General features: G+C 35.7%; 2 protein-coding genes across 4 annotated transcripts in view; both read left to right on the top strand.

The window, feature by feature from the left end:
- The first annotated feature begins 895 nt into the window (after positions 1–895).
- On the top strand, positions 896–2,540 carry LOC102616694 (probable carboxylesterase 17). Its single transcript, XM_006482205.4, has one exon. The coding sequence runs from the start codon at positions 1,163–1,165 to the stop codon at positions 2,177–2,179; it is 1,017 nt and encodes a 338-aa protein (XP_006482268.1). The 5' UTR covers positions 896–1,162; the 3' UTR covers positions 2,180–2,540.
- A 346-nt stretch (positions 2,541–2,886) lies between these two features.
- LOC102616027 (protein SWEETIE) overlaps positions 2,887–13,432 on the top strand; it is a 43,553-nt gene continuing 33,007 nt past the window's right edge. For all 3 annotated transcript variants that reach the window (XM_025099916.2, XM_006482203.4, XM_006482202.4), the window contains exons 1-12: positions 2,887–3,236; positions 4,121–4,328; positions 6,002–6,108; positions 6,488–6,724; positions 6,796–6,885; positions 6,968–7,055; positions 7,657–7,721; positions 8,233–8,337; positions 8,422–8,511; positions 8,637–8,717; positions 11,499–11,567; positions 11,729–11,854. In XM_025099916.2, coding sequence (XP_024955684.1) covers positions 3,072–3,236; positions 4,121–4,328; positions 6,002–6,108; positions 6,488–6,724; positions 6,796–6,885; positions 6,968–7,055; positions 7,657–7,721; positions 8,233–8,337; positions 8,422–8,511; positions 8,637–8,717; positions 11,499–11,567; positions 11,729–11,854 — 1,431 coding nt within the window. In that variant the 5' untranslated portion in view covers positions 2,887–3,071. The remainder of the gene's footprint in view (positions 3,237–4,120; positions 4,329–6,001; positions 6,109–6,487; positions 6,725–6,795; positions 6,886–6,967; positions 7,056–7,656; positions 7,722–8,232; positions 8,338–8,421; positions 8,512–8,636; positions 8,718–11,498; positions 11,568–11,728; positions 11,855–13,432) is intronic.

Here is a 13,432-nt window from a genome sequence, read left to right as displayed (position 1 = left end):
TAGCACAGCTGCTTGGCTATCGCGGCGCATCAGTTCTTAACAAGGCCAAATAAGGAAATGATCTATCGATCATATGCTTTGTCTATAGCGGCAATCACAAAATAATTTACCCAAGAGGATAAAGGAGAAGATTGAACGTGGGAATCGAAAAGCGAAGAAAGATGAGGATGAAAATATCGGAGGAATAAAGTTGACCATAGCTCCATTTGCAAATGGACTTGGATCTTGGTTGTTGAAAAATTAACATCAATCTCAAGTCAGCCGAAAATATTACGGTATTTGATATCAGGATAAGAGGCAATATTCTCTCAAAGATATGTGAGTATGTGACAGTGCATTCTGGGAAGTGACATTTTGACTTACAAAAATTTCTGTCCTTCATTTTGCATGGACAAGTAGTATACGACAAATATGCTCTTGAAATTGAAATAACCTGCAAATGCAATGTGCTGATCAGTTCTGACTCACTTTATTTCAAAATTAAACATCATTTTCAAAGACTAATAAAATTCATTTTTTTTTTTTACTTTATATTGCCACTACACGTTGCTTACTAATTGGATGATAACATATCTTTTTCTATCCTTATGTATATTTGGGAGTAAATTTGATTCGTTTTAAACTAGAGGGGCTAATCTAGAAGATTCCAACAGATTTCTATTTTGAGAGAGAGTTTTTTAGTACTTACGGGAAATTTAATTTGGACCTAAGTAAATGAAAGTACTTGTGAAGGGTGGAAAAGTACATAGAAATGGGAATTTGAAGATGCCGGCACCCTATGTATAAAAATGCTTCTTGTGAAAGTGTGTCCAAGTTTATTATATAAAGCGTTTTTATTGAGAAGTATTATTTGACAGAAACTCTCTTAAACACACCCAATAAAAATCATAATAATAATAATAAAATTGATGAACGAGATGAGAAATGGGACTTTGAACCTTATGATGGGAATCCACATGACGCCATGGGGTGAGTTTAGTTGCCCACTTGTCAAATGAAAAGGAGAGGAGAAGCTTCCTTTAACTTTTAATTGAAGCTTTTCTCTCTATTGTTTAATCTTCTTGTCGCTCTCTATATAAGCACCTTAATTTCCGATGTGATCACCACAAGCATACTTCAAAAATTAGCCATACCTTTCCATCGTTGAATAAGAAGCAAAAGAATGGCTGCAATTTTCGCTGATCCAAGGCTCAAAGCAACAAGCAATAATGGTCACGGAGTTTGCATTGAAGAAATTGAAGGCCTAATTAGAGTTTACAAAAACGGACAAGTGGAAAGGCCACCAGCCATTCCTATTGTCCCCTGCAACGTTACATTAAATGGTCAAGTCACTGCGAGAGATGTATTTATCAATAAATATATTAACCTATGGGCACGGGTGTATGTTCCAAGCTGCCCTGCAGGCAATCTGCCGGTGCTTGTTTACTTCCATGGTGGCGGATTTTGCGTAGGCTCAGCTGCCTGGAGTTGTTACCACGAGTTCCTCGCCAGTCTTGCTTATAAAGCAGGCTGTGTGATTATGTCCATAAACTATCTCTTAGCCCCCGAAAATCGCCTGCCTGCTGCTTACGAGGATGGCCTTAACTCGCTTATGTGGCTTAAACAACAAATTTTGAGTGGGTCTAGTGAACACAAGTGGTGGATGAACCAGTGCAATTTCTCAAGCTTGTTCCTTGCTGGTGACAGTGCTGGCGCCAACATAGCTTACAATGTTTCCACCAGGGTTGCAATTGACAACGCTGTTATCAAGCCATTATGTGTCAAGGGTATCATATTGATACAGCCTTTCTTCGGAGGAGAATCAAGAACGGTGTCTGAGAAGCACAGCACTCAACCAGCCAATTCGGCATTGACTGTCTCTGCTTCTGATGCATATTGGCGGCTGTCGCTGCCTGTAGGGACCAACAGAGACCATCCATGGTGCAATCCTCTGGCCAATGCCACCGCCGGGTTGCAGGAACTGAGACTTCCATCAGTGATGGTTTGTGTATCAGAACTTGATATTCTTAAAGACCGGGACTTGGAGTTTAGCAAGGCCTTGGCTGGTGCTGGTAAAAAAGTTGAAACAGTTGTGTACAAAGGAGTTGGGCATGCATTTCAAATTCTGCACAATTCTCAGTATTCTCAGATTCGGATACAAGAAATGATGTCTCATCTCAAGGCTTTCATGAACCGATAATCACCCGGATGTTCATTAATGTAGCCACTTTAGATTGTGTTATAGTGTTAATTGAAAAATTGGACACTGTAGTTGTTATTTGGATTGCTTTATGTCTGTCATATTACGTGTCTCATGTAAAATTCTCATTGCATTTTCCTGTCGAGTAACAAGAGAGTCAATGCTGGAAAAATACTTCATTTTCTCATGAACCAACCAGAAAATATGTTAAGCTGGCAACAGTGTTGTAATAGTTACAAAGGTCTCTAAGATAGATTCTAATCTTCTCTAGGGAAGTTCTACAAGTTGCCAGATGATGAATTCAATGTCAAATTTATAACAGTTGCTTTCGCTTTTTGACCAAGAAACATAACTTTTCATGCAGATGATTCACAAAGGGATGGACCATTTCTATCGAGGGGTCTTTAACCAATTTTTGGTCCAAAACAATAAAAAATTAAAAATTATTGTCCTCCTCTGAGGTTTCTTCAAAGGGAATGTGCTTTTATGGAGCAAAAAGAATTCATGCCACTGAACCACTCAGGACAGTACCCCCTTGAAAATTTGAAATGTGTATAGTCCATTTGTTAAAGGGGAAGAAGAGTAACGATTTATTTTAGTAAAAAGTTAAAAATGTCCTACTTTTGTAGATCTTGGTATTTTAATAAATCATAAGGGATATATTTGGTATAAGGCAAAAGAATAACCGTAACCCATGACCCGGCCCAATATTAACCGAGATCCAACGGACCGATTATTCTCTTCCTTCTTCAGACAAGTTCTCCTGCACTCCTCTGCTTAATTCAGTTTCTCTCGACACATTTTATTTCCTTCTCGTTTGTTTTCACTTCAGTAATAGTATTGTTATTTTTCTGCTTAATCCGGGTATACGGAATAAAAAGTTCTTTCGCAAATGCCGAGGAGCTACGTGAGAGAGGACGTTCCTCTCTCGCGATTTGGGGTTTTAGTGGCGCAGCTTGAGTCCATAGTCGCCTCCGCATCGCAGCAATCCCCTGATCCTCTCCTCTGCTTCGATCTCCTCTCTGATCTAATCTCCGCCATCGACGAAGAGCCGAAGGTCACCGGATCTATCCATACTCTTTGTTTTCAAATTCCACTTTAAACTTGAATTGCACGTGTTTGATTTAGTTCATTAGTTTAGCGACTAGTTAGTTTCTTATTTCTTTCACGTTATATTTTATTCTGCGTTTCTGTTGAACGCTGCGTTTTGTGTCCGAACTCTAGGAGTTGAACGTTGCTTAGTTGTCCTTTTTCTTAGCTGCATTCATTTGTGTATTCAGGGTTTGTGCTTACTTTTGCGGAAGATATGGTCTGTTGCCTGAGTTTATTCGGTTGCTGATGTGCTTGGTTATTATATGAATTTTAATTTAGTTTTTTGTGTTAATTCTGATCCTTAAATTGTGAATTGAAAATTGGTTATGCAGGTAAATTATCTGGTTTTTAGTGTGAATTTGCAGCAAATACAGTTCAGTTTAAAATATATTTATATTTTGTAATGGTTGATGAAAAATTTAATTTTACTGCCAAAGCTACATCTAGAATCCCTGATAGTGTAATAAATTAAACGAGACAAAGTTTCTGTAATCTTGAGTTTGGGCCTAATAACAGGCAAACAGATGTTAATTCGATTGGATGCTAGTGCCAATAGTGGAAAATTTGTTCTTACTTATTATTAGGCCAAACCTCAGGGTAGGTGTTGGTTATTTGTCCCCTAAACTATATCTTGAAATGCTGATAGAGTAACAAAATTGTAGTTTCGTGAGTTATAGAATGCAAACATTTCTTGGAAATGACAGTTTTTATATGTTTTCTGAATGAATTTGTTTGTTTTAAAGGCTTTCATGCTCTTTCCATAGGTTGTGTGTAAACATTTGTCATGGAATTTATGCTCTTTTGTTGAGGCAAGATTTTGACATCTGACGCAGCAATTATTGATTTCAGGAATCAATTTTGTTGTGGCAAAGAAAATGTGAGGATGCATTGTACTCTCTTCTTATTCTTGGTGCTCGGCGACCTGTACGTCATTTGGCTTCAGTAGCAATGGGAAGAATAATATCGAAAGGAGACAATATTTCTGTATATTCAAGAGTAAGCAGTCTTCAAGGGTTTTTATCTGATGGGAAGAAGAGTGAGCCTCAGAAAGTTGCTGGTTGGTGAAAAACATCACATCTTGTAGCTTGATACTTCCTTATAAATCGTATATGGGAACAAGAATAAAAAGTTATTTTCTTCATGGACGGATAGTTTGCTAGAAATGAATGTTGCATTCAAATTTGTTTCTCTTTTTCTGCAATATTTTCTTGGCCACCCTATGACACGAAGTAGTATCTGATTATTTGGTACTATTTTTTCCCCCTTTTAGTCTATTAATCATGGGTGGAGTTAATTTGGGAGCTGTTGATGATATTGGTGAAGAATGGATTTTGGGAGTGCTTTTGAGGAGCTGTTAAGAATGAGATTATTGGCTCTCTGTAAGGTGAAATCAATAGTAGTGAAATACACTGGTTTTCCATGGAGGAGTTGAAAGATTGGAAAGAGTTTACCATAGTTAATAGAAAAATGGAAAAAGCTTTGAATTTAAAAGTCAGTAAGGATCAAGAAAAAGCAAGTTCTTAACTTTAAACTGAATTACCTTTAAAAGAAGAGAAAATAGCCATGCTTATTTTGAGATCTATGAAGCTAAATGGTACCTGATAATCATAGGGGTTTCACCAATGAATTGTCTCATTGTTATTGGAGTAAAAGAAATCACGTGGCATGCTCCAAGTTTGAAAAGGCTAGTACAACAAATATCAATTGAGGATCACATTTCTTGTACCTTTGGATAAATAAAATTCCTTTCCTGATACATAGATTGTATTTTTAGGATGGACATAAATCTAAATAGTGTTTTATGTAGTACAAAAGTTTATTTTATTGTTATTTACATGAAGCTATGATGTATACTATATCAAATTATTAGATTTTACTATATCATATTTTATATTGAGTCGTGACAATTTGTTGATGAGGAAGAACGTTGGGATTGGTTGGTGTAAAATCTATACGATGATAAGGGGAAGTGGTAGATCATCTTTCTCTGTAATTTTTTAGTTTTGAGGTAGACTTGATCAATTAGTTATTTTCCTCTTTCTGGAGCGTGATTCTTAATGCTTGAGGGTAATTGCATGCTTGTTGCATGGTAGGGTAAAGGCATTTTGTTGAGATGATGATGATGATTATTATTATTATTATTTTAATTTTTCCTCGGGCTACTTATCTTAGAGTAAGTGAGGCTCTTTTCTGCTTCTGAAACAGAGGTTTTCCTAGCCTGGTTTGCTGAGCACAAAGAAATTGTTCTTCTATGTCTTGTATGTGGTAGATGATTGCAATTTTCAATGGGTGAAGCATTTTATTATTGGGTTAAAATTAAGATTTTGAGACAAATACTTGGTTATCTGTTTGTTTCTTTCAGTTTCTCTTTCTCTTTCTTTCTCTCTTTCTCTCTCTCCCCTTTTTTTTGGTTCTTTGGGTTGCTTATTAGGTTTACTTTAGATTATTACCTTTTCATTTTTATTCTTTTGCCTTCATTCTTTTGCACCCCCTTTTTTAAGAATTGGCAACCCATTTCTTACTTGGAGCAAAGGAGGAGGGGGGGGGGGGGGAACTAAATATTGCCTACATGTTGTGCCAATCTATGTATTCATGTTGCATGCACTTCTTTGGTAGAAACATGGTAAGTGATTTTGTTATACGAGGCATGTTTGTCATGTTCTTGCTTTTTATTTGTAAAGCCTTCTGGCAATTGGTGTTAAACTTAGAATTTGAATTCTTTTTCCATAGGTGCTGCACAATGTCTTGGAGAACTATATCGGCAATTTGGGAGAAGAATTACTTCGGGTTTGCTTGAAACAACTATTATTGCAGCCAAACTTATGAAGTTTAATGAGGTAGTTTCATCTGAGAAACAACTTTATGAATTTTATTCACGCTTGCATAAATAGTTGAATGAAGACATTGGAGTGAGGATTGATAGACGAATCTTTCTACTTTAAGTCTTTGATGAAGTACAATTTGAGACTTCTACTTTAGGGCATTACTGCAGTCTCCTGTATCTCCTTGTCTATGGAATTTAAGCGTGCTTTTGGTAGTATAGATGGACAAATTTTATGGAAGTTTGATATAGGGCGGTACTTTGGGAGATTAGCATAAGAGATATTTTGGGATTTTTAAGCTAAAGGCAAAAAGACGTCACTATTTGTATGGGATAAGTTTTTTCAGGAATTATTACCGTTGTTCAGCTTCAGTTTTGCGTAACTCAAACTGCAGGAGTTTGTGAGACAAGAGGCTCTACTTCTGCTTCAAAATGCTTTGGAAGGCTCTGGTGGCAGTGCTGCTGCTTCAGCATATTCTGAGGCATTCCGTCTCATCATGCGATTTGCAATTGTAGACAAATCATTTGTTGTCAGAATAGCTGGTGCACGTTGTTTAAAGGCTTTTGCCCATATTGGAGGACCATGTCTAGGAGTTGGAGAACTTGATAATTCAGCCACTCATTGCGTCAAGGTAATTGTTCTTAGACTTTTTCAGATTTTTCTTTTTAATTTCTTAGAAGCTGATAATAGTGCTTCTCTTAGGCCATTGAAGATCCTATAGCATCTGTTAGGGATGCATTTGCAGAAGCTTTGGGATCATTGCTTGCTCTTGGAATGAATCCTCAGGCACAGGTAAATATTTGTCTGTTGCCTGTGGCTTTTCTATTTGATCTGTCTTGCTATATCATGGTTTTGGTTTTATTACTCTTTCTAGGTTCAACCAAAGGGAAAAGGACCTTTTCCTCCAGCAAAGAAATTAGAAGGTGGTTTGCAAAGGCATTTAGCTTTGCCGTTCACTAGAGGTACAGTCTTTCTCAGATTTTGTTCATTAAACATTGGGTTCACATTTTTTTTTTGCGCTTAATAGATTATTCAAATTTGAATTCATCCTTTATATTTCAATTTCAATTGATTGACGTATATACACAGCACTTTTTGAGTGCCAGGTGTTTTTGTTAGAGTGGTTCATTATGTGCTATTAGGTAGATATGTGAGTGATAGATCGCTTATTTTAGAGAATGTGAAGGATCTATGTGCATGTGTGAGTGTACGGCTCCTGTTATGTGCATGTGTGAGTGATATATACATTTCAGTAGCATGCTTGCATATATTCTTTGCACTTTATGTGGAGAATATAGTCCAAATATTGAGAGCAGAACAATATCAAAATGGCCTTTTGAGTTTTTGGTTTTGTTCCTCCATGATCTGTTAATGGATGATGGCAGCAATGCTGTGCAATATGTGTGTTGTCCATTAGTAAATTCTGACTCATGTATCTTTCCATATGATTGCATGCATTACCTTCAAATAGAATATATGTCCTATACTCTTGGTTTGTTTATCTGGAAATGCCGTCATGCTTTTTGGCCACCTGTTGTTTCTCACTAATTGTTTACACTGCAGCAAATGGTGCTAAATCAAAGAACATGCGAGTCAATCTGACCTTATCTTGGGTGTATTTTTTACAGGTAAATGTTGAAAATTGGACTCTGTCTCATCCTGATCCTCCTTCCCTCCTTCTGTCCTACCCTTGTTCTTTTTTGTGTTATAAGTTAGAAAAATAGTTTCTACCAGATAATAAATTAATGTCTCAGCAAGCACCGACATGTATCTGAAAACTTTTGGCCATTGTTACAGTATATTGGGATAAAAATAGATTGTTTTATTCTTATTGAGTTGCTTGAGACAATAAATGGGCAATTGCTAACTTTGTGTTGTTGCATGCTACTTGTTAGCTAACGACATAAGTGTTTACTCCATTTGTTAAGGTTTCTCACTAATTATTTAGTTTGAGATTTATGTTCCTGGAAAATTCATTATATCTTATCCTTTGCACTTTAATTTCATTAATTCAAAAACTATATCGTTGTTGTCTATTTGTTTGTGACTGACCTAGGTTTGGAATTTCTTTTGATGCTAATTGTCATTGTCATTTGGACTGTACTGGATATTCCTAGTCAATTGGGTTATTCTTTGCAGGCTATTCGTCTGAAGTATTTTCATCCAGATAGTGAGCTTCAGGACTACGCTTTGCAAGTTATGGACATGCTTCGTGCAGATATTTTTGTGGACTCCCATGCACTGGTAAATACGCAGCAAATTTGTTGCTTATGTCAATGGTGCTTCTATCTGCTATGTTGATGACCATTATATCTCTGATTGTTGAAGGCTTGTGTTCTGTATATCCTGCGGATTGGTGTGACAGATCAAATGACAGAACCCACTCAAAGGAGTTTTTTGGTTTTTCTGGGAAAGCAGGTTTGCTAAATGGTTGCAAAATAGATGTCTATAGTTTAATCATATTGTTATTTTGTGACGTTTGCTGGCTGTTGATTTTTTTTTTTTTTTGAATACATAATGAAGCATGTTTTTGGATTCTGTAGCTTCAGGCGGTTGATGCTAGTCCATTTATGAAGATTGCTGCTCTACGCACCTTGTCATATACTTTGAAAACACTAGGAGAGGTGAGTTTGACATTAATGTGATTAGTTTGTTGTAAATCTCTATGATGATATAATTCTATATCAAATGAATGACAGTATAATGGATATCAGTTGTTAATAAAACCTAATCATTTTGAATTGAACCACACAGATAACAGGATTTAGCTCATCTGAATTCTTCTTCAACATGTTCAAATTTGGAGCCCTGGTGGAATTTTGTCCTTTATTCAGGATATACTAAGAATTTAGTCTTAAACCTGACTGCCAAGACACATTGTCTTGCTACTTTTTTTTTTTTTTTTTTTGTGGATAAGGAGACAAAGAAACTAGTATTATAAGAACAATAATTACAAAATGTGAACAAGGAGTCCACAAATAAAGAACCCCCACTTCCAAAATAAAAAAAGGAAGAATCTAAAAGACTATGAAAGCTTTACAACAAAGCATAACAAAAAACATAGAATTAAGCCAACACCCCTTTCCAGTTTAGATGAATGAAGATAGAAGAATCTTGAAATTCCTTAGTAACTGAGGCCCAAAGAGAAGCTAATAATCGCACTCTTTCCCACAAAAAGATATATTCCTCTGAATCTTCAAAAATCCTTCGTTTTCTTTGAAGCCAAATCACCCAAAAAGTGGCCGTAACTGAACATTTCCGCAGCTCTTTAGCTTTTTTACCTTTCCCAAAAGTATGGATAAGCTCAGAAAGCATTGACATACTAGAAGCTGGCATCATCCTAGTGATTTTTAGCTGCCTGAAACAGTCTCTGTCATAGCTGGACAGCACTGTGGCAATGCAAAGACAAATGATCTGCACTTTCGTCATTTCTTTTGCACATGACACACCAAGGAGACAAACACACACTAGGATTCTGCGTTTGAATAAAATCACCAGTATTAAATTTAACAAGAGCCAATGACCAAGCAAGAATTTTAACTTATATTGGTACTTTAGTTTTCCAAATCATATGGGCAAGCTGAAAGTTCAAAAGAACTTGATCATCAACCAACTTATCAAAAAAGGAGTTGCAAGAAAAGATGCTTGAAGGACCTCTGCCATAACTTAACCGAAGCATTCTCCAATAAAGCCAAAAGAGCAAAAGCTTCTTGAATTTCTCTCTCATTCAAGTTCCTCAAAAAATTGGAATTTCAATTCCAATCTAACGAGGAATAAGCATTCATTCTTTTGATAGAGACATTGTGCGAGCGAGAGAGTTTATAAGGACGGGGGAATGAAGAACATTGTCTTGCTTCTTTACTAAGCCTTATTTGCAGGGATGAAAATGTGAAGTATATTATAAGCCAAAGTTCTAACTTTTCTTCATCGAGCTTGGATAACTATTCTTATTGAACATCTTGTTGTTTAGAAGAGGAGAATATGTGTGGTAGTTATATTTTTTATAATTGTGAAGTGTGAAATGCTAGGTAGACAGTATGATTTTTCAACATGTGAGTTGTGCTTCCAAATTAGCTCCCCTGAGTTGTATGGTTGGGAGGAGATATTATTGTCCAGAAGTGGTAGATGTTTTTTATTGTGAGACAGGATTGAACTGCTTGGTTGAAGGAGGTGCTTGGTGCAGAAATAAGAATCAGTGTAAGTTTAGAAAGCTTTTGGTTGGTTTGCAAAATGGGACATTCAACTTGGATAAAAGAATTTGGTTGAGGCAGTTAGTTGAAACAAGTGGCTGTTGATTGTAGAAAGTACAGTACAAACTCCTTTGGCTGTCATTAAAGTTAGGTTTAGAAGCAATAGATGTTTTATTACTCTTTCAAAATATGGAAGCAATGAGAGAGGTTGCGTTTTTAGTCCACAATGGAGCTGATTACGAAAGATAGCATGATTTTGTTAAGATAATTTATCTTTTGTTGGATGGAGAAAAGAAGATGCAGGTAAGGCTTTAAGCAATTTGAGCGAAAAAATGAAATTGAGTAAAGAACAAGAAGATTTGACATGGTGGATTCGAGAAGACTGTAGTTCTTTGTGAGATTGTCTGGGGAATTCATTAAACCCATTCAAGATGCATTATGTAAGAATCGTGCATAAGCTAAGATAAGTGGGCTAGTCAATTTTGCTTTTTGGGAAAGGAATCAAAGCTAAAACCCTTTGGAAATGCACTTTTCAGCTCAATTTTGTGTGATTTGGCAAGAAGTAAATAATTATACTTTCGAGAGAAAAGAGAGAAGAACATTGATGGGTCCCATTGGCTTCACTATAGAACTTTCTAATACTCTCTCCTTCATTCTTCTAACTCTGGAGTGGGTTTTGGGATAATGTTTAGCTGGTTTAGATTTGTCTAGGGATAAATCAGGTATCTATTTTTAAATCTCATAGGAAATTTTTCCTTTTTTTGGCTTCCCAGACAACTGGTCCCTATCCAAAATGTTTTGTTTTTCTCTTCGTATTATAGACTTTCAGTTTCCTATTTAAAGAGGGAAAAAAGGACAGTCGTGCAAGAATTGTGTGTGATCCTATTTTTTTTTTTTTAAAAAGGTACAAGAATTGTTTGTGTGATTGTTAGATGGCCATTCAAAATGCTTTACTTAAGAATTTGGAGAAACCTATAGAGCTGTGGCCTTCCATAGATTAGAAAGCTTATTATTTATTTTCTATTGTTTCAGTAGAAGAAGCAGCTATGATTGGTAAATTTGGGATTCCTTTTTAAATGAAATTTGGATTATTTTAAATATTTGTGCTAGTTTTCCTTCTAAGAGGAAGGGAAAAATCACACTTTATGTATATGCATGTGTGTATGCACAAATTCTGTTATTTGCTAAGATAGTTCTTGACTTGTGCATTTGCAGGTCCCATCTGAATTCAAGGAAGTGCTTGATAGCACAGTTGTTGCAGCTGTTTCTCATTCTTCACAACTCGTAAGATATTGATTGTGTTTCCCGTTCATTGAGTTTCTTTTTCAGTTGTATTGAGAAATTTCGCTTTGCTCTGCTGCAATTTGTGTACTTAGACATCTGTTTGAAAACATATTTAATATTCTTCTCGTGTAATGGGTTGTCAATTGGAAATTTATGGCTAGGTACGCATTGAGGCTGCTTTGACACTGCGTGCATTGGCTGAAGTTGATCCAACCTGCGTCAGTGGGTTGATTACTTATGGTGTGACAACACTAAATGCTTTAAGAGAAAATGTTTCCTTTGAAAAGGTAAAGGTAGCTTTCTTAATGTGACTTGATCACAGTATTTTTGCTTACTTTGGTATCCTATTTTGAAATCCTTTTAATATTCTGAATTATGAAAAGTAGTAACTTGATTTAATTGTGATTATTAAAATTTTAACATGTGTTTCTGTTTTATACTAGTTACAGTCCTTAATCCAAGGTTTGGGGTTCCTAGTTTGTTGACTCCCCCCCCCCCTTTTTCTAAGCCACTTCTTTATAATTCAAATTATTTCCTTTATTAGATTGCAACTTTTTATTTTTGTCTCTGTGATTTTATCCATATTGTCTTACTTTCTCTTTGAAGCCAATCACTCATTTGACAATGATAAGATGAACTCACATAAGCATGTTGTTATGTGAAATCTTTTAGTTGCTGATTTAAGTTGCCTTTTGCTTATAGAATTAGGAATTAGTTTTTATTTGTATATAAACAATTCTTGCATAAGAGTTGGATAATGAATTTGGTATGCTTTTTTTTGGTGCCGAGGTTTTATTAAATTTCTTTTGCTGACTTCTGGAAGGTCATATGAGTGTAGGTGCTTTTTTTTAATTTTTTATAATGATTTTTCTCATTTTCTTCAATTGTTTGTGTTATTTTGCTTTAATTTCATCTGTTTGAGTCCAATGGACTTTTAGGAAACATAGAAATTTTAAAGAATATTAGAAGGGAATAGGGATTACAAAAGTGAACCAGAAGTCCACAAACTAAATTCTTCCCTGGTTTAGAACACCAAAAACTATACAAAACTTTGAGAAAAGAAAACCTTGTAACCTGAGACATAGGGAGGAAAAATCCAAACCTGTAAAATTAACGCAATACTGCATCTCAATCAAGCTGAATGAAAAAGAATGAGGAATCTTGAAATTCCTTGGAAGTCAACCCCAAAATGAAGAAAGGAAATGAATCTTGTCCCATAACCCATTAACATCTTCATGGTTTTCCTCTACAATATGCGGCTATTTCTTTATTGCCAAATCAACTACCAGAGAGCTAAGACAACACACTTCCATAATGCTTTTGCTTTCCTTCCTTTTCTAAAAGCAAAAATATCGAGGAGGCAGCATCACAATCAAGAAAAAGATGGTTACTGGTTTCTCATTCTTTCTTCTCATAACACACCACCGAGGGGAAAGACACATCTTAGGATTTCTCATACAAATCTTCTCTCTAGTATTAATTATTCCTAGAAATACCATCCAAGCAAACATTTGGACTTAAGAATGAGCATTAACTTTCTACACCATCTCAAATTGATTAAATCGCTATTAGATTTGTCTTCTACCAACAATCACTATTAGATTTGTCTTCTACCAACCAAGAAAAGTTTGAATTCGAAGAGGACTTGCCAGAGACATCTAACTTCCAATATTCTATCATCATCTTTACTCTCATCAATGAGAAAAGAATCCATCAAATCTAGAAGGCTGATTACTATTGAACCTTTGTATCATTCCAATTTCTCATTAAAATTCCAGCTCCATTCTAAGGAAAGGGATCCTTGACCATTCTAGATTTGGTAGAGACCTTCTCAGAAAGACATAATCTATAAAATTGAGGAAATT

Source organism: Citrus sinensis, chromosome 6 (genome assembly GCF_022201045.2).
Source record: "Citrus sinensis cultivar Valencia sweet orange chromosome 6, DVS_A1.0, whole genome shotgun sequence".
NCBI classification, from domain to species: Eukaryota; Viridiplantae; Streptophyta; class Magnoliopsida; order Sapindales; family Rutaceae; genus Citrus; species Citrus sinensis.
The sequence above is the reverse complement of the archived record's forward strand: the minus strand, read 5'-3'. Positions and strand labels throughout refer to the sequence as shown.

Bases quoted from the DNA above. Each gene is read 5' to 3' on its own strand.
- LOC102616694 (XM_006482205.4), top strand. From the start codon at position 1,163: ATGGCTGCAATTTTCGCTGATCCAAGGCTCAAAGCAACAAGCAATAAT.